The sequence below is a fragment of the Lonchura striata genome, chromosome Z (genome assembly GCF_046129695.1).
Source record: "Lonchura striata isolate bLonStr1 chromosome Z, bLonStr1.mat, whole genome shotgun sequence".
In the NCBI taxonomy this organism is placed as follows: domain Eukaryota; kingdom Metazoa; phylum Chordata; class Aves; order Passeriformes; family Estrildidae; genus Lonchura; species Lonchura striata.
Window position 1 is genome coordinate 70,854,619 of NC_134642.1, and position 22,707 is coordinate 70,877,325.

Consider the following 22,707-nt stretch of genomic DNA (forward strand, 5'->3'; position numbering starts at 1 on the left):
GGTTCCGTGAAATTCAAAACATTTTTGGCTTTAGTTTGATTTTACTTAAAAAACATTAGAACCCGAAACAAAATTCAAACAAAACGAAACAAACAACAACCAAACAAGAAAGTGGAATCAGATTCTCCAGTCGGCTCTTTCCCCTGGTCAGACTGCCCGGACTACAACCGCGGTAAGTAACTTGGTTCAGCCTGCACGTACCGACAGCCGCCGCGTGTCTCTGCTTCTGTTGCCTCTCCTGCGCTCCGGGCGTCCCTGCATCCCGCCCCGCTGCCTCTCCGGAGTTATAGCATTCTGTCTCTTCCCTCGCTGCCTGGCTCTCGCACCTCACGCACATTTCACACTGCCCAGGCAACACCTGCGCGTTTATGATTGTGGAATTATTATTGTTACTATTATAAGTATTATTATCATTATTAGTACTAGTACTACAACTACTGTTGTTACTTTAACACAGACATCGGCATCTAACGGTATGTCCAGTATTTGAGCTGCAAGTCAGTTCTTTTCCACTCTGCCCGCAGAGATCCGTACGTCCGGGCACGGATACAAAGTACCCCCCGCTTCCTCTTGCCCCGCGGGAGGCGGCGCCCGGGTGTTCCGGCAGCAGCGGGAGGGGCAGAGGGATGCAGTCCCGCAGGGAAGGAAAGGCCAGGCCCGGGCCGGGCAGCGCGGCGCCCGGGCAGCGCGGAGCGGAGGTGCGGCCGGGCCGGGCCGGGCCGGGCCGGGCCGGGCGAGGGGCGGGCGGGCGGTCCCGCTCCTCCCCCGGCGCGGGGGCGGTGGGAGCGCGGGAGGCGGGGCAGCGGCGCGGGGCTCGGCCGCCTCCGCTCGGGGCCCGCGATCCGGGTCGCCCCGCGGGGCTCGCGGCCGCTGCCAATTGCGTAAGGGCGGCAGCCGAGGCGGGGAGCGGCGCAGTTGGCGAGCAGCCGGCGGCCTCCCGCCGTGTCCGGGGCGGGGAGCGCTATGCCGCCGCCCTGAGCGCGCCGCCGCCGCCCCGAGCGCGCCGCCGCGCCGGGCCCAGGTGAGAGCGCGCCCGGCCTGGCCGGGGCCGGGGCCGGGCCGCACCGGCGGGGCGCGGGCCGAGCCGCCGCACTGGCCTCTTTTGTTCGCAGGGCCGGCGGGAGGGGAGCGACGGAGGGAGCGGGGGCGGCAGCCGCAGCCGGCGGCGGGGCGGCAGGGCCGGGCGGCAGCGGCGGCGGGCGCGGCCGCCCCGAGGAGCCGCCGGGCCGCGCGTGCCCGGCAGGTGTGGGCCGCGCGCGGCCGCGGCAGGTGCGGCGCCGGGGCCGCGCTCCCGGGCCGCGGCTTTGTTGGCGCGCCCGCCGGGCGCTGCCGGGATCGCGGCGGCGAGCGACCGGGCTGGGGTCCGCGCCGCGGCGTGACTGCGCTGGGACTGGTCACGGGCATCGCCGAGGGCTTGGGCTGCCGTGGAGTGCCGTCCTTGTGACTGATTACCAACAGCTGCTTCGCGGCCCCAGGGGCACGTAAGAAAGAGTGAGAGTTGGACATCATCGCAGCCCCTCTAAGAAAGGAGGGTGTGCGGCGATTAATGCGCTGCATTTTTGCTACATCACACAGCTTAGATGAGAGCTGCGTGCTGAAGATAATACCCTTGTTTGTATTTAAATGCGAATTTAGTGACATGGTTTCCTTGAAAGGGAAGAGATTTTATATTTCTGAGTAGTTCTAAAAGCAGAAAAGCAGCTGTAGCTCGACAAAGACAATGTAATAAGGCGGATAAAGTAGTACTTCAAATTTCTGGTGGCATTATTCTGTTTTCAGGAGCTGTGGTATGTGCTGTTTTGAGATGGGGATATATTTTTTCCAGTGGAACACTGCATGTTTTCTTTAATTACAAATATTAACACATTGTCCCCACAATATTTTGTGGGGAAAGGAGTATTAAGGATTGGCTGGAAGCTTTTAGCCAGTTCATCTTGTTGCTAGTTGTTAGAGACACTAACTAGTAGAAGATGTTGGCCCTTGTGTGTAAAAAACATTGTTTTCAGAAGGGCCTGTGAAATCCTCTGAAGGTTTCCTAGCTGGTACAGGTCCCATGAATGGAAGTTACCTTTTGGTGGTACAGTTCACTTTTCTTCCAAGTTTACAAACCAAGGCACCAAAAAAAGGTTGTTTTTCCTTTAAGGCATGAACATAAAAATAGGTAGAACACAAGCTGTGGGACTACTTTGGTTATTTTGCAACTTTTCTTTCTTTTTTTTTTTTTTTTTAATTTGAGTTGATATATATTTGAGTAGCTTGTACTTCAAAGGAATTAGGAGGTTTATTTCCTTAAGTAATGACAGGGGGCAGTGGGATAGGTGCTTCTCAGTCTTATTTAAATACTTCAAAACAACATTCTTACCAAATCTGTGAAGAAATGTCTGCATGCCTTGGACAGTTGGGACTAGAACTGTTATTTAATTATGGTTAACTTTACATGTGCTTTAAATACAAAGCACAGTCATTAACTTCCTTCATTATATGTCCAGTGTGTTTCAGAAGTTTTATTAAACAGTTTTAGCATACTGGTTTTGTATGTTTTGAGGCAAGTCCAGGTTCTTGCTGTGGAAGTCTTGTTTGCAGAAAATAAGCAGTGACTCAGTTTTGTTTATCTTACCTGTTGAATAGAATGGAGCTGTTGGCTTCTTTACCTGTGGGAAGGCTCTGTGCTAAGATTGGAGCTCCCGTGTTCTCTTGATTCTGCCTTGTACTGGGGGGAGCCAGGGAGGAGAGGGAACCTGGTTCCCATTGTCTGCTGGAGGCTGATGCTGCAGCCTCCACAGCTGTAAGGACACACCTCTGCTACCTCCGCCCTGCAGCTGAAGGAGCTCCTTGGCTGATGGGCCACATCATGCGTGACTTCAAGGAAACTTGTCCCATAGTGCTTGCGATTAACTGTTCTTTACCTTATGTGTGCATGCACCAGAGATTTAAAAAACTTCAGACAGAAATAAGTGGGAAAATTGTCACCTAGTAAATCTTGCTTTCTGTATATTAAAAAATCATAGGAATATAATCTGGAATATATCAGTAAGGTTCATGATTTGTCTGTAAGGCTGTTGTGTAGAATCACCTATGGTATGCACCAAAACATGATTAAAGTCTGTGTTGTAAATTGCAGTTTCTTGTTTGGAGTCAAATTGTGATTAGACTTGATATGTTCTCAGCTTATTTGTGCCTAAAGGGATTTCTATTGATTTAATGGAGGTATTTTTGGCAAGACAAATGGGAATGAAATATTTGTAGAAAAGTTTTTGTGGAATAGTAATACTGAGAAAGTGGAAAAGGAGTAGAAAAGTTGAGCAAAGATGTGAGGGAGAAAAGTTATGTATTTGGCAATATGGGAAGAAAATACTGAAGTCACTAAAGAATGTATACTTTACACTTATAACTGATTTTAATGCTTTGCTGTGAAGTAGGTTAACAGAAGTGATGTGCTAGTAGCTCTTCTATCTTTTTGGCACATGGGATTAAGAAGAACATGTGAAAAAGAGTAGTGCAGTCATACAAGATGACTAGCTATACCTGGCAGGATGTTGCACTACTTGGCAGTAGGGTACAGAGTTATTGAAGTTTCCTAGAATGGAATTCACTGTAGGTAAGCCAAAATATGAGTGTAGCCAGCAGCTCAATAGAATGCATACCTAGTGGTGGATTACGGGGCTTTGTTTTGATGTTTGAAGATTGAGATTTTGCTGTTTTGAAGTATCCCAAATACGCTGTTTGTGTTTTTTACAAAAGGAAAATTATAGCATATTTTTTCTTTTACAAAATTCTATGAACTTAAGTCACTGTTCCTTTTTCACTGGGTTCTCAACTCATGTAGTTCTGTGATTTCTGAGATACTTTAGAGCCATGAATTATGTTGGCATTCAGATATACAGTCCAAGTTAATCTTCTTTAGTTCATCAGCAGAAACACTTTTCACAAGACTTTGTGCCCTCATGCAGTAGCTGGTATGTGCTGTGCCTTTCTGCTACATTGCCACAATTCCTACAGCAAAATGAAAACTACTGTATTTCAGCTGCTCTATATCACTGTGGCATATTAATGTAAGTGATCAGATAAAGGTGTCTTTTGTGTTGCTGATCACAACGAGCAGTTGCAGTGGCTGAGTTTGAGGGGGATTTGGTCGTTAGAGGAGGAGAGGTGATTTTAGAAAAGAGAAGGTGAAAGACAGGTAAACGAGGTCTTAAAGCGTAGTATGAGAGTGACCACATCATGTCAGGCCAAGTGTCCATCCAGACAACTACCTGGGGTCTGGCAGTGGTGAGTAATAGTCATCTGATGAAGCTACTGCATTGTGATGCTACTGTCTTCCAGCTTGTTTCAGGGACTTCCTAAACTCGAGGCAGTGTTATTTATCCAATAATCCTCAACTGAATTATCTTCTGCAACCTTGTTGCTCTCTGAACCTATGTAAATTCTTAATGTTGAAAGCGTGTAGTACTGAGACAGATTCAGAGACTTCTGTGTCATGAAGAGTCCATTGGAGATTCAGAGAGTCTGTTCTCACTGGATGTGATTGGATGTGATTTGCAACTCTTAATTATTTTTTAACGCAGACTCTTTTAACTTGGGTCCTACAAAGACAAGACAAAAGAATGTGGGTGTGCAGCTGCAATAATTCAGTTTTTCGAGCAGCATTTTTTTGTGGTTGATGCACAGTTAAAATCTGCCGAGACAGTCCTTCAGGTATGCAGAATGAGAGGTGACATATCATTTACTGAAGCTTGAGTTGGACTGAAGAAAAAATTCTAAGAACTTAACAGCTTTGCCAAAGAAAGAAATCTACATGCTGATGGAGAAGAGAGTGTGTTATTATGCTGTTTCATTTTTAAAATATAACTTAAACATGACAACCCTTTGATGATTAAGTGACTGTATGAGTATACTCAGGAGTGTTTTGCATATGCCAGTTTACTGAAGCTGAATATCGGATCTGATTCTTTTCCCCACTGCATGTTATAGTCTATACTTTCATATATACTTATAATCTATTTATAAGGGCTTTTCTCATTTAACAATAGATGTCTAATCTTACTGCCCTTCACTTTGGAGTAGGATTGTAGGCCCAGTGATTCAAGGTAGTGCCTTGAACTCAAGTTTACCTCTCTAAAGTATATTACCGTTACATAGAAAATATTCTATAGTCTCCTTTGAAGTCCTATTCTGCAGCTGTTAGGTTGGGATTTGTGTTAGGTTGGGATTTGTGCTTTTCTAGAGACTGCAGATATCTGTATACCACTTCTTATTGTTTGTATGACAAGTAGTTTAAATACTTTTCCCTGATTTTTATTTGGATTTTTCCTTACCAGCTTATTCTGGTTCCCTGAGGTGAATGTGGCAAATCTGTCACTTTCGTGTGAAAGTTGTTGACTTAAATGTAGCTGTTTATTTACTTAAAAGTAGGCTTGTACTCAGGTGCATTACTGAGCTGAGCCCAAAGTGTTCTCTAAACTAACCCTCACAATGTTCCTATGAGGCTGGTGGCCACTTCTTTTCCTCACATTACAGGCTTGGGGCCCAAATAATCTGTGACTCATGCAGTAAGTGAATGATAGATGGGTGACTAAAATGTAAGTTTCCACTCTTGATCTCTTACACAAATTATTAAAAGTTTAATCTCTGAAAGTGAAGCAGTAAAAATTATTACATTCATTTTGCCTATTTTAGCACATGCCGTATTTCCTAGTGTGCCCTTGGATGTGCTGTATTTAAGTTGTCTGTAATTCATGTGTTTCTGCATGGTTTTCTCCAGCAGAATATGCTATTTTTTAAACAGGGAATGAAAAACAGACTAGAACTCCACCAATTTATAATTTACAAAGATAAACAGTCATAAAGAAACAAAGGGTAGGAAAGTAGAATTCACTGGAAATGTCAGATACCATTTTAGATACACTGACTACAGTTTGCTGTGGCTTCTGGCTTATGTTTCTTTTTTTCAGTGGGCAAAATCTGAAGCTACTACAGTTCTACTTGAGTAGACTGAAAATTGCAGTGTCTACTGGTCAGTTTAGAATTCTTGAAAACTTGGTGTCTAGGAACTGGAAAAAAACATTTCCCTGCAGTTTCTGCAGTAAGATACATATCTGCAGCACTACAAATATCCCTAAGTTTTGTATGTAAACTTTCTGCAAGATAAGCAGATACTTCATCTGCTGCATCAAATGCTCTGTAAGTGGAACCAGGTGAGTGCTGCAGAGCTTGTTCACACAAACTGTGTCTGAAGGACAAAAGCCCAGTTGTCATTGCAGCAGGGAACCATTTTTATTGTACAGATACCCTCTGGTCTTCTTCTCAACCTTAATGGTGATCAGCCAAACACCTGCACAAGAGGATAGAAATGAAATTCATGGCTCTCCTGTATGTGTTAGCCTACAGGACATGAGAGTGGTTTTACTTGACTGTAGTTTTGTACTTATCCCCACAGACAAATGCTATTCCAGAGTGTCTGTTTACCTCTTTCCCTTGGAACACAGTCTTTTCACCATCCTCTCCCGATCACCTCATCATCATTTCTAATCCATAGATAATAGCTTAATTGTTTTGCATGTCACTTAAACATATGTAGTCCAACTTTCCCTACTTGTATATAAGTTTGAAATTTCATCTGAACTGGAGAGAGACTTGTGTTCTCCAAGATTTCATTAGACCAGCTGATGAAGATTATTTCTATCTATAGGCCTTCTCTTATACTGTATATATAATGCATGTTTTCACTCGTATTTCTTGATATGTGGTACTGAAGTGGTCCTGTGATTGTGTACTTTGAAAGATTTATTTTAAGACATATGGACTTTGTAATTTTACATGTTTTCTACATGCCAAGAAATTTGCTAAAGATTATTATTGCTACACAGGAAATGCTGAAAATCTAATGCAATAGAGCATGTTTCCTAAGTTTTGTAACTTTTACCATTCTTATACCTCTGTTTCTTGCTGCTTTTTGCTGTAATTTTCTTCTGAAAGTGCTGAGCATGGGAGAAAACTTGGTGGAGGCATGCAGAAAACAGCATCTATGTCTAGATGTCAGAGTTTCTTTCTAAAGTTGTTTTTTTTTTTGTAACTCAGTTGAGATTTTTTCAGGCTGTTCTAAATATTGTTATTTTGAACAGTTACTTGACTGTAGCATCTCACTGTGAACATATTCTTTCCAGCTTTTGTATATGGATGGAAAAGTAGGTTCCTTCCAGTATGCTGTCTATTATCTTAGTGAATAGGTGTAATTTCAGAATGAGGCAGGAGGAGAAAATGTGAAACTGGGAAAGAAGGCATGTGGGCACCCTGTCTGGAATTATTCTTACCAGTGAGGTTGAGATCTATTGAACTGGTGACTTCCAGGACAGTTAAAGCATTGAAATTTGTATTTCTGTTGTGGTTGACCAGCTTGAAGGTCTATAAAGGTGTGCATGTCATGCTTTAGGAGCTTGCTTGACATCACATTGTGTTCAGTAATTGTTTCTTCTTAGGAGCTTTTAAATACTGAGTTCTTGTCCCTTTCCCTTTTCATGGGTTTTTCACTATCCTTTGGTTTTATACTAGACAAGTGCCTCTACCAGGAAAGAGATGGTACAGAATCACTAGGTTGGAAGAGACCTTCAAGATCATCAGGTCCAACCCATGACCTAACACCACAACTAAGCCATGGCACTGAGTGCCACATCCAGTCTTTTTTAAACATATCCAGAGATGGTGACTCCACCACCTCCCTGGGCAGACCATTCCAGTATTTTATCACTCTTTCTGTAAAAAACTTTTTCCTAATATCCAACCTATATTTCCCTTGGTGCAGCTTAAGACTATGTCCTCTCATTCTGTCAGTTGATGCCTACTAAAAGAGACCAACCCCCACCTGACAACAACCACCTTTCAGGAAATTGTAGAGTGTCATAAGAATGACACTCTACAGTAGATAGAGATATCCTTTAGTTAGAGAGTGAGTCTTCTTTTCTCCAGGCTAAACACCCCCAGCTCCCTCAGTCATTCCTCACAGGGTTTGTGTTCCAAGCCCCTCACCAGCCTCATTGCCCTCCTCTGGATGCGCTCAAGTGTCTCAATGTCCTTCCTGAACTGAGGGGCCAGAACTGGACACAGCACTCACAGTGTGGCCTCACCAGTGCCGAGTAGAGGGAAAGAATGAGCTCCCTGCTCCTGCTGGCCACACCATTCCTGATCCAGGCCAGGAGCCATTGGCCTTCTTGGCCACCAGGACACATGTTCAGCCAGCTGTCAACCAGCACCCCCAGGTCCCTTTCTGCCTGGGCACTGTCCAGCCACACCATCCCCAGCCTGTAGCACTGCAGGGGGTTGTTGTGGCCAAAATGTAGGACATGGCACTTGGACTTACTAAACTTCATCTTACTGGACTCTGCCTATCCATCCAACCATTCCAGGTCCCTCTGCAGAGCCTTCCTACCTTCCAGCAAATTGATTCATGCTCTCAGCTTCATGTTGTCTGCAAATTTACTACTGTGTTGCATGGGGAAGTATTTTTTTGTGTATGTGTTGTTTTCCTCCATCCTTTGCTCAGTCTTTTCCTTAGCATCAATTATATACTCTTAAGACTAGACAGTGTGATAATAGGTCAGCACTAGAGCTGGTATAATTTGATGACCCAGATCAACAGAAGTGTGTAATTTTTTCTGGTTTCTTTTATTTTATTTTTAAGACCTGTGATCCTTAAAATGTGCTTAAAGAGGTGCATAAATTATGAAGTAAGCAAACATTCTGTACAACATTTTCAGATGTTGTACAGATGCAGGTGTGGGAGTTTATTAGTATGTTTGACATGTTTTATTACACTTAGCATTTGACAACACAGAAGTGTAAAATATCTTGGTTTTTTTCTCACTTTTTGGGTGGTGTCATGTGACATTTTGAATTATCTGGTAAAATAAGCCAATTTCTTCCCAGGAAACCAGCCCCAAAATGAGTAATGGATAAGCATGCTGCTTGCTTCCGAGTTCACAGTCATGTCTCAGGAGGTTCATATGTTATGCCCTGGTTGTACAGTGCATATGTTTCCAGTTTCTGACCATGTGGAACAATGTGGGCTTGTATGCGAGTGTGGTAGCAGCACAAGTTAAAATCAGTGAAGGAATACTTGAGCAGACGGGAGATGTTGCAGCCTGTTCAGCGGCTCACTGCTGTCTGTATGCTGGGGTTTGCTGTCCACATCTGTTTGCTCGGTTGGTCTGTAGATGTATCCAGGCTTGCAGGTATTCACTGTTTTCACCTGGAAGCTGTGCAAAATAAATCTTTTAAATGGGTTTTGTTTTTTTTAATTTAAGGTGGTTTAAACTGGCTTGGCTGATGTGACCAGTATGAGAAGTATTTGTTTGCTTGCTCATGCGGTAGGACGGGGTGCATGAGCAGAAACCTGGATTGCATAGAGTTGTATTACTCTTGCAAAAGAGTGATATGCAAATAGTGCTGTCATCCAGCAGATGGATGGCAATGAAATAATTGAAATACTCCAGACACATTGTGGGATGAAGTATCTGAGATCCTCCAGCTGAGTCTGTGCATTGGAAACTTCCCTCTTACTGATGAGCTGGAAGCACATGCTTAAGTGTGTCTCTGACTAAAAGCTGTGTTGAATAATGGATTTAAAATCTTGCATAATACTGTGTTGAGAGCTGATGTGCAAGAAGTTTGAGAGTAGTGAGAAAGCAGGATTCATAAATGGCATGACAAATGACACATTTGTACAGAGCTCTGTATAAATGTTATTTAATTGGTTGTATATGGTGTGAGAACTTGACTGTTATTGAAAACACTCTGAAGTAAGCTGCAAAGTAAAATACTGCACCATTCTGTGTACCACAGTACTATTGCAAAAGTGGGAGATGTTCTTGTCTGGGGCTGACCATCAGGAAGAGATGCCCAGATCATGAGTGCCTTTAGGAGACCACAGTATAGGCACAGGTCAAAGGGAAATGTGGGAAAATTCAGGTGCATAGGAATTTTCAATGTGGTATTTAAATAGTTGAACAGTTAGGGTATTTTGTCCTGCATTTCACTCTGTAAATGTATTTGCATAGTAAAATTTGTGCTGTATTTGTGGCATGCAAACTATATTTGTGCAGCCAAATAATTGCATTCTCTGGTGCATAACTGGCCATACAGACAATTAAAATACATGCTTTTATGTGGTGCTCTTTGAAGGCTTCCACAGAGTGGAAAGACACAAGCCAATAATTTGAATTAGATTATCAATCTATCTTTCAAAAAAGCTAATAGCTGCTCTACAGGATAGAAGACATCCTTTTTCAGCTAGAGAATTTCAAATAACACATGAAAAGGGAAGGAAATATTGCAATGGTTACTCCTGTTGTAATGGAAAATTGTATGGTGAGTCTTTAGAATGTACTGAGTATCTCCTTATTGGCTAAGTGTAATTATTTTTATTTTGTAATGGTTAAGACAGCAATTCTGCCATCTCTTTCCCACACATCCTTGGGGTGCCCTGTGTTTTCACTCGAGTGGGACAGTTGAAAACCTTTTACAATTGCCAAAATGAGGGTTGCAAACAAAGCAGAATGCTTTGTACAGCACAAAGTATGTTTGAAATATGACACAAGTGTTTCCAATGGCTGCTGTAATTAATGTTTTTAATTTTTTTGGTTTGTGTTTTTTTTTTTTTGTTGTTGTTGTTTTTTTTTTTTTTTTGTTATTTCTTTAGAGGTCTGACAGTACTTTAGGAGGCCTTGATGGGAAGAATTGTGGGAAAATTATTTTGTAAAACAGTTTCAAGTTTTGCATAGCCAATCTGGATTCAGTTGCTATAGCTGAGTAGTTTCAAAACTTCTTAACTGTTGATATTACACTATAATGAACATTGTAGTAATTTTGTCAGTGTCACAGAAAAATGTCCTAACTGAAAAACTAACCAAGTTTAAGGAGCTGGGGTTTCAAGCCATAAAAAAATAAAATATTGATGCTTGATCAGATTTCTTAAAATGTTTAATTAAGAAGCTAGTCCAGCATTTGTTTAGCTAGACATAAATACTGAACTAGTTGAACTAGCTGTAAAGCTCCATCTCTACCGAACATTTAATACCACATTGAAAACACAGAACTTACTTTCACTTCTGAGAGGTGATAAGCTGAGTAAAAGCAAGTGAAGTTAAAGCAAACTGTTCCACAGTGCACATAACTGGTTGGGCACTTAAATTTGAGAGCAGAGGATTAGGTTTGCCAAAGAACAGAAAGGAGAATGCTGAAAAATTAATTTATTATAATGAACAGGTGCATTATAAGAGGAGGACTTGGAATAATTTTTGCACTCTGGGGTAGCTACTTCAGTTAATGTTTCAGTGCTTTCATTGGCATTGTGCATACATCAGGAGATTAATTGTCTCCTATGAAAGGGTAATCCAGCCTATTCAATAGTAACAGCTCTTTTTCCTGGAAACAGTGAACTATCAGATTTTGCACCATGTGGGACAAAAGGCTCCTTTGCTACTTCTCAGAATAAGAGTACAGCTGTCACATTTCTTCTTCATCAGCGTGCCTGACACTTCAGAGTATGGCTCAGACTTCCCTTTGTTAATGGAACAGAAAGAGGATCTTTATACTCTTGCATTATCAGTAGTTTTTATTTTTCCTACACTTTGCTGTTTAATGCACATGACTTATGCATAAATCCCCTTCAGGATTTAGTTTCAAAAGTTGGGTTTCAGTTAAGTGAAACTTGAGCATCCTTCTCTAAAAATTTCATCTTTAGAAATGTTAATCATAATGAGGATAAAAACAATTATGCCAACTTTGTGAATACTCTGTACAGCACTGTTGACTGGAAAACCAGAGAAAACAGTCAAATGCAGTTTTGTCTCTCAAATTATTCAAGTGTGGTGAGTTAGAGCTGCTGCTGAGGATGGGCCAGGCAGTAATGGCACTGATATGGTGGCACTGTCCTCTTGGTGTGCTTCAGAAGAAAGATTGAAACAATACTAGTAACTGAAATAAAAGCAGCACTCACTTCTGGATGATAGGTGCAGAGATCTGGAGCAGGCATATTGCTTCCAGGCTTTGTGTCCAAACCCAGGCATCTCCACAGAAAAAAAATCACAAGGTTTGCTGAATAAGGTGTAGGTGACTTTCTTATAGGACAATTCGTGATGTACCTTTACTAACAATTGAATTTTGCTGTGAGTAAATCAAGAGTTTTCTGGCTCTATGCACCTCAGTTTACTAAAAGTGTTGACTAAGTTGCATCAGCATGACTAGAAATAAAATAGTATTTGGTATTTTCATTTAAACAGCTTTTAGGGCTTCCAGTGTAGAAGGCAGGCACATCTTTTTCAGCTTCTTTTCCATAAGGGAAAGTGAGGTGTTTGTTCAGCTTCCATGTACAGAAAAAATACATTTAGACATTCTTTGCATAACTGTGGGGAAGCAGGGATTGCTAGCTTTCTCATTGTTCATCTGATTTTTTAATCTCATAATACAAGTTAACTGTGAAAATACTCAGTGAAAAATAGCCCCTGGAACTATGAAGAAATGGTCTGTGTTGTACTGGGTTCCCACACCACATGCTTTTGAGTTTAATTGTGTTGAAGATGCATGTGCTGTTGTTCTGTGCATTTATACCATGGCAAGTAACCAGTAGGAACTGAGTAACACATATTTTGTAAATAGCTTCAGTGGCTGTTCTTGACACATGTGGCTTAAATTTGCCTTTTGTTGTTCTTTTTTTTTGTTTTATGCATTTTGATCTGTATTCTGAAAGGCTGTCTCTTATTTTTTCCCTCTCTGTGTGTGTTCCAGTGACTTTATAACATGCAAGGCACTGATACCAGGGGGAGCTCCCCTGCATTCCTCCGTCCTCAGAACGGGAGCAGTCACAGGTCTTCGGGGTACGTCCCAGGGAGAATTGCCCCTCTCCGTCCCCCGCTGCCTTCACAGAACCATGCTGCAGCAGAATTTACCTCGGCGAGACAGGAGGCCCAGACAAGTCTCCCATCCTTATCAGTGGAGCAGCACCGCCGACAGGCAGAAGCCAACAGACATAAAAATACTCTTATTTGTTCTGCCATTTCTAGCCTTTCACTTTTTGTTGCACTGGGGATTTTTTTGGGAATAGCTTCAAAATATGCTCCAGATGGTAAGTTCGTTAAGAAAATCATCCTAGAAGTTTTACTGCCTGTGAATATAACTCAATAATTCAGTATCAGGATTATTGTTGAAAGATAATAGGACACTCACTGTGATTTTAAGATCACAGGAGGCAGAGACTGGGGGCAAAGATCAGCTTTGTTTTTGTTATCAGTGTTGTTTTTATTACATATGGTTTGATTGAAACAGAAAGGCATAGCAATAAAAAAAGATTAGTGGTGAGGGGAGAAAAGCATGAATGTTTTATAAACATAATTTTTTTTATCTGCAGAAGCTGTCTCATGTTCACAAATTGTAGACAAAACTAAATCCTGTCTGTTTCAGCTGTAACTAAGGAAGATAGTAAAAAAATGGTGAAGTAAAATAATCTAAAAATCTTTGAGAACCTATGCTAATAGTATGTATTTGTTTATATGCAAATTGGGCAAGGAGCTTTTTTTGTTCTATTAGCCCTGATTTTTTGTTTCCAGCTCATTTTAGAAAACTGGGCAACTTCTTTGTAATTTGAAGAATCTCTGAAATGTGTCAATGGTTGTAAGGCAGCAACAGGTCCTGTGATCACAAAGTGTACATCCTTCTAGCCAATAACTCCTAGAAGATGCTGTGAGTTGTAGTTGCTAAATATTGATGGTACAGTTGGAGTGTGGTTTGTTTTGATGACTTTGTTTGGCATTTTTTGGCTGTTTTTAGGGCAGAAGTCAGGTTTCTGGAAGCTAAACAGGATTTTGAATTGAAACTGTTGGATGCTGTAATAACAGAATTGAAACTGTTGGCTACTGTAATAACAGATTTCTTAGTGGCTTTTGACATAGGAATCAAAAAGATGCTGTTTCCAAAGTCAGTGCAATACAGGCTGAACAAATCACATAATCGACTGAAGATTTCAGATGACAGTACAAAAGAAATGGACATATCCAACTGAAGTGCTCTTGGTGGTGGCTTGCTCTTGGGTGAAGTTGCTGAGCTTTTCTAATAATTGCAAAGGAAAATAACAAAACTTTAGGGACTAGTAAATGGAGGATCATTCCTCTGTTATGATACGTATTGCTGGTAATGGGTACATTTGCAGTAAATACTTTCATTACAGACAAATTCTAGAGGAGGCGGGAGGGTGACTTGCCAGTGAACACACTGAAATACTTTGGAGTGCAGCCAGGCTCTTCTTGGCGCTGTTGTACAATAAGACAAGAGTTAATAAGAAGCTCCACCTTAATATGAGGAAGAACTTCTTTACTGTGTGAGTGACCATAGGCTGGGACAGATTACCCAGAGAGGCTGTGGAGTATCACTGGAGATATTCCACAACTGTCTGAACAGAATTCCATGCAATGTGCATGGTTGACCCTGCTTAAGCAGGGAGGCTGGACCAGATGAGCCACTGTGGTTCCTTCCAGCCATACTTATTCTATACAGCAAAACCCTGACATGAGAGAAACTTCTGACAGGCACTAAAGAAAGCCTGGCTGATGTTTTAATCTTGCAGTATGGTTGTCACAGAAACTCCCCAAAAGTTTCCCAGCAGGTTGAAATGTTAATATGCATAATAGCTCTGACCCAAACACATGTGGTACTGCAGCGATCAACACTAGTTCCAGTTTATTGTGCATTTCTTCAGGACTAGTTGGAAATCCGTATTGTCAGAAGTTTTAATGGCTGTTTAGAAGGCAGTGGAAGGAATGTGACACTTGGTAGTTAATGCGTGTAAATTCTAAACCACTGCTATGCTTTCCCCAAAGGGAAGATGCTGCTTATCAGCATTTCTGTTCCTGCTTATCAGCAGGTTTCTTTTTCCTCTTTGCTTCTGTATTCCTGACATCTACTCCTGACTCTTCTAAGGACTCCTGAACACTGGAGATCAGGGAAAGCGATAGAAATGCAATTTTCTTCCCCATTTCCCCAGGCTTTTGATGTGAAGTCAAGCTGAGGAGATAAGCTGGAAAAAGTTCTTCAGTCTTCCAGCTCTCAGCTGGACCTTACTCAGGGTAAACAGGATCCTCAGAAAATTTAGCTGCCAAAGTCTTATAAACTTCTGCTGAACATAATATAACATTGATAGTTTTTCCCAGAGGCTTTCAAAGTTCTAGACATGGTGTCTAAACTAGTAGAAAGTAACTATTTAGTTGTATCTTGAGAACTGTTCCCTGCCTTTTTCTCCTGTCACATTCCATATGCTTCCTCCAGGAAAGGGTCTAGCATTGGGTATTTTTTTTGGTCAGGATGCTTTCTGTGAGAGGGATGGTGTACTTTTCCGCCACTACTTGTAGAAATTTTTCTTCTCTCCCCAGCTCTAATAGAAGCCACTAAACCTGAGGGAATGACCCATTTTTACAGGAATGTTTTGAAGCAGAGGCTTGACTTGAAAAATGTTCAGCATGAGTGCCTAAATTTGTCAAGGTCATCACTACCTAACGGTTTCTGGTCTGCATTTCTGGTTTTTTTTAACTTTAAGGGCAGTAACTGTTATCGTAAAATCTACTTTATAATTGTGGAGATAACATATGGTGAACTTCTAAATATTTGATGTTTTCATGCAGCCCACCACAATTGCTAAAGGAGAATTTCAAAATACTTTTGCTAAACATGTTATCTGCTTGCCAAAAAGTTGACCCCCCTGTGCCCCAAGAGCGTGTTTGCATTACAGCAGTGCCTGGTTCTGATTCTGATAGCTTTCTTGCTGGATTATAATGTACAATAGATTTTAAAATCATAATATTTTTTTAGTTACTGTTTTATACATCTTCTTTCTGATTCAGCAGGAAAATATATATTCACTAGATTTCTCTTCTGTGAATCATACTAAGCAGAAGTCATCAGGTTGCTGACTCATGGTTTCCTCACACTGCCCTTCGCTACCAGCCAGGAAATAAGTGTTTCTTCACAGTGCTTATGTGTGTGGTGTCTGGGGAAAAGGGATTAGGGACTCTGCATGAGTCAGGCAGTAGGCTTGCCTTTATCCGGTGAGTGCTCAGCAGTCTTGCTGATTGCATCTCCTTGCTTTTTGGCTTTCCCTCGTGTTGAATTACATTTTCTAAAAGCTGTCTTCATAGGATCCTCCCAAAAGATATTATATTGTTTTTATTTTCATAATACTATTTGTCTGCCTTCTGCTCTTTCTGCAGTTTGCTAATTTTTCCCCACTGGTAGTCAAATCTTGGTTTATGTGGTTTTTCTGGGTTGGGAGGGATTTGAAATGTGGAGAGTTAATACCAAAGGAAGAACATTTCTCTTAGCAAAACTAAGGCTGGCTTGTATTAAACTTGTGGATAGGTTTTGGTTTCTTTAGTTATTGCAAGAATTAGCTTTTTGCTTCCGAAGTAGCACTTCAGAAGTGTGGGTGTATTTCTTGAGAAGACAGGATATGAAAAAGCTATTTTGGCTGTTAACCTCAGTTGGCCTGCTAACATGTTTATTTTGGCAACTTTTTGATTGTCTTTTGCGCAGGAAAATATTTTTAATATTTAATTTTTTTAATATTTATTTTTAATTTTGATAAGGTAATCCAAGGAATCTACTTTCCAGTTTGTATAGTGTATCTATGCTTTCACATTACTCAGATGCTTAATTTGTTGAAGAGGTGTATGGTATAAATACTACATTGCTGTAACTTTGTTAGAAGTGACATGCCTGTCACTTCTTGCTGTTGCCTCTCCTTCTCTGGCCTTGTAGCCTGCATATGCCATGACTTTCAGCAAGGACTGCATGTCTCTTGTGTAGTTTGTAGCCTGAAGTTTAGGCTGACTTCCTAAGGGATACAAATATTTAGGCTGACTTCCTAAGGGATACAAATTTTTAAGTTAGATCCAAATGTCTCATGTCCTGGTAAACTACTCTAGCTAGTTAGGTATTATACTCAGGGTATAATATGTTCAGGGTGTCTTGTCCCTCCTGCAGACTTCCACTGAGAGAATGATTTGAATGTTTAAAAGTAAGAAGGGATCAGCCTTTATGGCAGGGTTGAGACCTTGAGGAGGTGGGATCTTTAGATGCTTTACAACCATGTTAGCCTAGTTAGCTGGCCTAAGGCTTCCAGTGCTCAGTGATTGCTCTCTGACTGCATTCCACTTATCTCTTCTTATCTACTACAGGTGAAGTAGCAGATAAGAGAAAAATCAGATGTGGTTCAAAAGTATCTATGGTCAATAATGTGTGGTCAATAGTAGTTTAATTCAGTTAGAGAATGCCTTCCTACCCCTGAGACTTGCAGCTGTTTTTCCAGTGTCTTTTTGGCTATTCAAATGCAATGACTGCAGTATTGAAAGCACATAAGGATGTGGGAGTCCTTTGTGGGTGACTGACCCTTTCTTGCTTTTGTTCATCCCAATGCCACCTTGATTTATGTGATGTTTGCTTCTTAAAGTTGGATTTCACATTGCATTGCAGAGAATTGTCCTGATCAGAATCCTCGCCTTAAAAACTGGAGCCCTGGAAAAGATCCTGAAAAACGAGTTATTATCAAAAAAGGGGATTTGTTTCGTCTGAACTCAGACACTACAGTACACTCTATAGTTATACAGGATGGAGGTATGAAATAGCAAGATAAACACCTTGCTTCAGTATCCTGCATATTTTTTACTTCTGTGATTGCACAAAAATGTGTTGAAACTTTTATCTTGCAGTTTATTGACCAGTTCTCATGCTTTTTTACTTTTCAGCCTGCTGCCAGGTCAGATATATCATTCAAAAGATTAATTATTTTGATGATACTAGAGTATCATGAAACTCTAGTATCTTTCCAGTGCAGCATTGACATAGTTTTCTGTGCAATATAGGAAAACAAGGTTGTTTAGTAGCCTGTGTGGTACTCAATCTGTTTGTCCTCCAGTGGTAACTGTTGTATATTAGTAATCCTACCAAACAGGAAGAAAATGAATAAGAATAAACCAGAAAATGCTTAGAAAGATGAATCACAATTGGTAGCAGTTACTTTATCAAATATTCTTAAGTATATGTAAGCTTAATTCATGGGTGTGAAAAATAAGTCTGTAATTTTTCTGTTCTTTCTGCAAAACGTGTTTCTATGAGTCTGTCTGAATTTTGCTTTGATGTACAGAAACTTTTTTTTTTCCTTTAGGTTTACTTGTTTTTGGTGATGATAAGGAAGGTTCTAAAAATATTACCTTGAGAACTCGATTTATCCTGATAAAGGATGGTGGAATGCTTCATGTTGGAGCAGAGAAATGCCGCTATAAATCCAAAGCAACTATTATTTTGTATGGGAAGTCAAACGAAGGTGCTGATGTGCCAGAATTTGGCAAAAAATTTATTGGCGTGGGCCCTGAAGGAACGCTGGAGTTGCACGGGCACGAGAAGGTATCATGGACTCTTCTGTCAAAGAATATATATTTCTCAGGGCTGGCCTATGGTCATTATACATTTAAAAAGAATTTTTCCCGAGGACTAAATGTTAGAGTGATCAATCAGGATACAGCAGAGGTTTTGGAAGTGCTGAAGTTTGATACTCATGAATTTGCAGAGGAAAGCTTAAAGCTCCAGAACTTACTGAAAAATGGGCATCCTGGTCGCATTATTGCTATTGCTGTAGGAGATTCAGCTGCTAAAAATCTTTTGGAGGAAACCAGAGTGACTATTCAAAATCTTCTGGGAAGTAAGTTTGTCAGAGGATTAAGTTACAGGTAAGTAATTTATTTGCCCTTTTGAACTGATTAAAGATGACATGCAGATTCTGCTGTGGGTTATACTTTGACAGATCATAAAGTTTTCAGAGTTCTTGGTGTTGTACATAGTGCTGCAGTAATAGTATTCAGTTAGCAGTACAGTACAGAGACTGGTGTCTGTGTGACATACATTTTTACTTACTCGAAATTTCTTGCTTTCACTCTTCTTTATAGAAATTGAACTAAGACGTAGATAACGGTAGGTGAAGCTTTTAATTTGTATGACTTTGGAAGAGCAAGGAGTGCAACTAAAGGATCTCTAAGGTTCCTTCCAATCCAAAGGGATACTAATTTCTAAGGGATACTAATCCCAGGTATCAAACATCTTATTCATACTGCACTGTTGAAATAAAAGTACACTACCTCTCTGTTGAGTTCTTGAAGGAACTGACCTGTCAATTTCTTTTATGATTGACATGCAGTTACAAGATGTTTCTTTATCTTTTGACCATTCTTTTCAGTTGGTCAGGATTGGGATAGCGAGACAGTAAAAGAGGTATAACAGGAGTTATTAAAGCAGGAAACTTACACTGCTCCTCATTGCTCTTCATTTAGCCATTGCAAATGGCTTTTTGCAGTGCATGTTCTGGATTTGGCTTTGTGCCAAGAGGGTTGTCCACACTGCTCTGGGCAACACAAAGCAACGTGCCCAGATGACCAGGGAGGTCCTGACTAGTATCAGCAATAATGTGGTCAGCATGGCAGTGCTGAAGTGGGCACTGGTGAAGCCACACCTTGAGTCCCTTACTACAAGAAAGACCAATGTGTGAAATGTGTCCAGAGAAGGACAATAGAGTTGAGGAAGAGTCTAGAGTGTAGTAAGTCATATGAGGAGCTGCTGAGGAAGCTGAGAATGTTTAGGCTGAACTAAGGGAAGTTTAGGGGGACATTATTGCTCTCTACAAGTTGGGGGGGGACGGGGAGGAGGGTGGGCAGTGTCTTCTCCTAGGCAACCAGTGACAGAACAGGAGGATGTAACCTCAAGCTACACATCAGGGGAGGTTTACAGTTGAACACAGGAGGAATTTCTTAAGGGAAAGGTATATTAAGCATTGGAACAGACTGTCCAGGGAGATGGTGGAGTCTTCATCTCTGGAGATGTTCCAAGAAATGATTGGATGTGGTACTTGGTACCATAGTCTAGTTGACAAGGTGGCCATTGGTCAAAGGCTAGGCATGATGATCTTAGAGGTATTTTCAGACTAAATGATTCTGTGATTGTGTGTTGGCAATACAAGTAAAAAGTATACCCAGTCTGTTGTTCTTCTATTGGGATGATGTTGTATAACCTCTTCATATTGTCCAGTGTTTTCCAGGAAATTGGTCATTTGGTTTTTCCATTCTATTCTTATCCCTTGCTATCCTCTGACATCTGGATTCCAGTTAGTTTCCTCCCTGTGCTTTGGCAGAGGCAGGCTGGCGTGTCAGTCAGGATGGCATGTTCTGACCTCAGTTCCTGTCAGGATTACATTTGTGTCACTGGCTATGTAAGCACAGGGGTGTGGAATGGAATGCTCTTGCCTCTGAAGCAGTTTGGTCAAGAGTGCCAAGACCTGGATGTCCTGTAGTAGAATACCACTTACTGAAAGCAGCAAAGCCTGTGTGGCTTCACATTGCTCAGTCTGTGGTGCAGCCAGCCCAGCGTGTCCTGAGAGGTGTATGTTTCTGGGGTTTGTCTCTGCCTATGACCTCCACATCAGTTTGTCTGAAATTAGGAACTTCAGCTTATAACTGGGAAGATGCAGTCTTTTTTTCCCCTCTCTGCTGACCTGATCCTTGTCTGCTTTCCTTAGTCAGTTAAGGCTCTGTAAGCACATAAAATTGTTTTCTTCTGTGGTGGAAGATAGGCAGGAAGATGTCCCTGATGGCTTGCTCAGGGAAAGCAACATAATTTTCTTAAACCTCTAATGGTAGTGAAAAAGATGTCACTGTGGAGGTGAATACTCCATTACAGCCCTTTCCCCTTCTACTTCTTCCTGCAACACATGTGATGCAAAGCATGCATCAAAATAACTTAATTTTAAATGTTTATATGTGAAATGTTCAGCTTGTTTGCTGCTGCTATTAAAAAGCTGACCCAGTATGTACTATTTCTGTAGACATGTTAATGCTAAAGTATTGTTTGGCTTTTTGATCCCAATCAACAAAAACATCAAGAAGGGTTAAAATAAAGGCAACTGGATTGAAGGTGGCTTTAATATCTGCCTTTGAATCAATCATTAGCAACAGATGCAGTCTGACATTGCTAGCTAGCTGACACTGTTTTCACTTGGGTGAATGATTCAAGTTTAGTGATGCAAAATTGTCTGGCTTTTTTATAGAGGATCTTGACTGCGTCCTTTGCACATGTGGTAATGGCTGTACAGAGCAGTAAAGGACAGCAAAATAAACTTGTTTTTTTGAACTTGGTGACAGCTATCTGTGGCACACGGTTTGCTTTCAATTTCCAAACAGTTACACACGAGTGGGTGTATTGTACGAAGGTTGTGTAACAGCATGCATTTCCTTTTCTGGGTCTGAGCATCCTGAAATTTTCAAAAGCTATTGCGTGTCTGGCACAGGGATGAGCACCAATGGCTGTGGTGGTGCTGGCTGTGTCATCCCTCCTGGCCTGAGGAACATGTGGTCCCCTGGAGTCCTGACTGCTCCTTTGGGGTGTTGCTGGCAAATGGTAGGGGGCTATGATAGGAACATTGGTACTGACTCCTGCTCCTCCTGGGCTCTGTGAAAGCTGTTTGGGAGTAGGATCCTATGTAGCTTTTGTCACACATCTCTAGCAGTTTTGGAAAAATGTGTATCATGTTCAATGTTTAACTAAAAATATATATGAAAGCCCTCCCTGGTAAGAGCTTTTATTTGCCAATTTGTGTATACGACACCTAGTTACTTTATACTTTTTTTTTTTTTTTCTCTGCTGTTATGTCTGCCCATATCCTTCTACATTTTGAAGTTGCATTTTAAAATTAATTTTTGGAAGAGCGAGCAAAAGGGTTTTTTATAACTTCTATATTCCTTGCCTTTCCTGGTTTTATAAAGAATTTTTAAAGGGCCGTTATATTTAAACATTTACTTTTGATTTTCACAGGCAAGCCTGGGCTTTAGTTGGTGTCATAGGTGGTGGAAATTCTTCCTGTAATGAATCAGTGAGAAACTATGAAAACCACAGCACTGGTGGGAAAGCTCTTGCTCAAAAAGAGTTTTTCACACTGGATGGTCAGAAGTTTGTTGTGAGAGCTTACAGCGAATGGAATGATGGTAGGAAAGTGTTTTGTGAAATTCTACATTTGAGGGAAAAAGAAAAAATACATATGCAAAATTCATATGCAAAAATTCATATGCTTTTTTTCACTAAAACTTCTGGTTGCATTTTAAATTTTTGAGTGCTGCTAAAAGTTATTTTTTCTTGCTTTGGATGAAATAGGAGGACACAGTTCTTCAGTACTACCTATTTTCTCACTCTGTATACAGGATGTGACCAGCATAATATTGAGTCTTAAATTCTAGTATATTTAGAAGAAGATAGGAATTGTATAAGTTTTGACACTTTTAAAATTTATTTTCATAATTTGGCAGTTCATGTATATTTAAATCTAGGCTTCTGAGATATTGATTATGGTACAAAAAACCAAAAGAAACAACCCCAAAGCAAACTACAGAAGCCAAAAGAAATATTTTAGTCTTGCTACAATTTTTGGTTGCTTTTAGTGGGCTGAGCTTTAGGCAGCCATTCTCATACAGAGTTGAATCTGTGGTATAAAAAGCTAGAAAACCTGCCACTTGCTTGGTTTTATCCTTTATTAATTTTTTTAAAATTTAACATATCTTTGATCTGAGTTCCTATGGGTAATAAATTTTTGTCTTTTTAGAATTACTAAATGCTACTGTGTTTTCCTAAAAAAATTTTATG

General features: G+C 40.9%; 1 protein-coding gene across 1 annotated transcript in view; it reads left to right on the forward strand.

Annotated features, from left to right (window-relative positions):
* The first annotated feature begins 1,305 nt into the window (after nucleotides 1-1,305).
* CEMIP2 (cell migration inducing hyaluronidase 2) overlaps nucleotides 1,306-22,707 on the forward strand; it is a 48,195-nt gene continuing 26,793 nt past the window's right edge. The window contains exons 1-5 of the mRNA XM_031507495.2: nucleotides 1,306-1,491; nucleotides 12,778-13,114; nucleotides 17,506-17,646; nucleotides 18,197-18,758; nucleotides 21,886-22,055. Coding sequence (XP_031363355.2) covers nucleotides 12,790-13,114; nucleotides 17,506-17,646; nucleotides 18,197-18,758; nucleotides 21,886-22,055 — 1,198 coding nt within the window. The 5' untranslated portion in view covers nucleotides 1,306-1,491; nucleotides 12,778-12,789. The remainder of the gene's footprint in view (nucleotides 1,492-12,777; nucleotides 13,115-17,505; nucleotides 17,647-18,196; nucleotides 18,759-21,885; nucleotides 22,056-22,707) is intronic.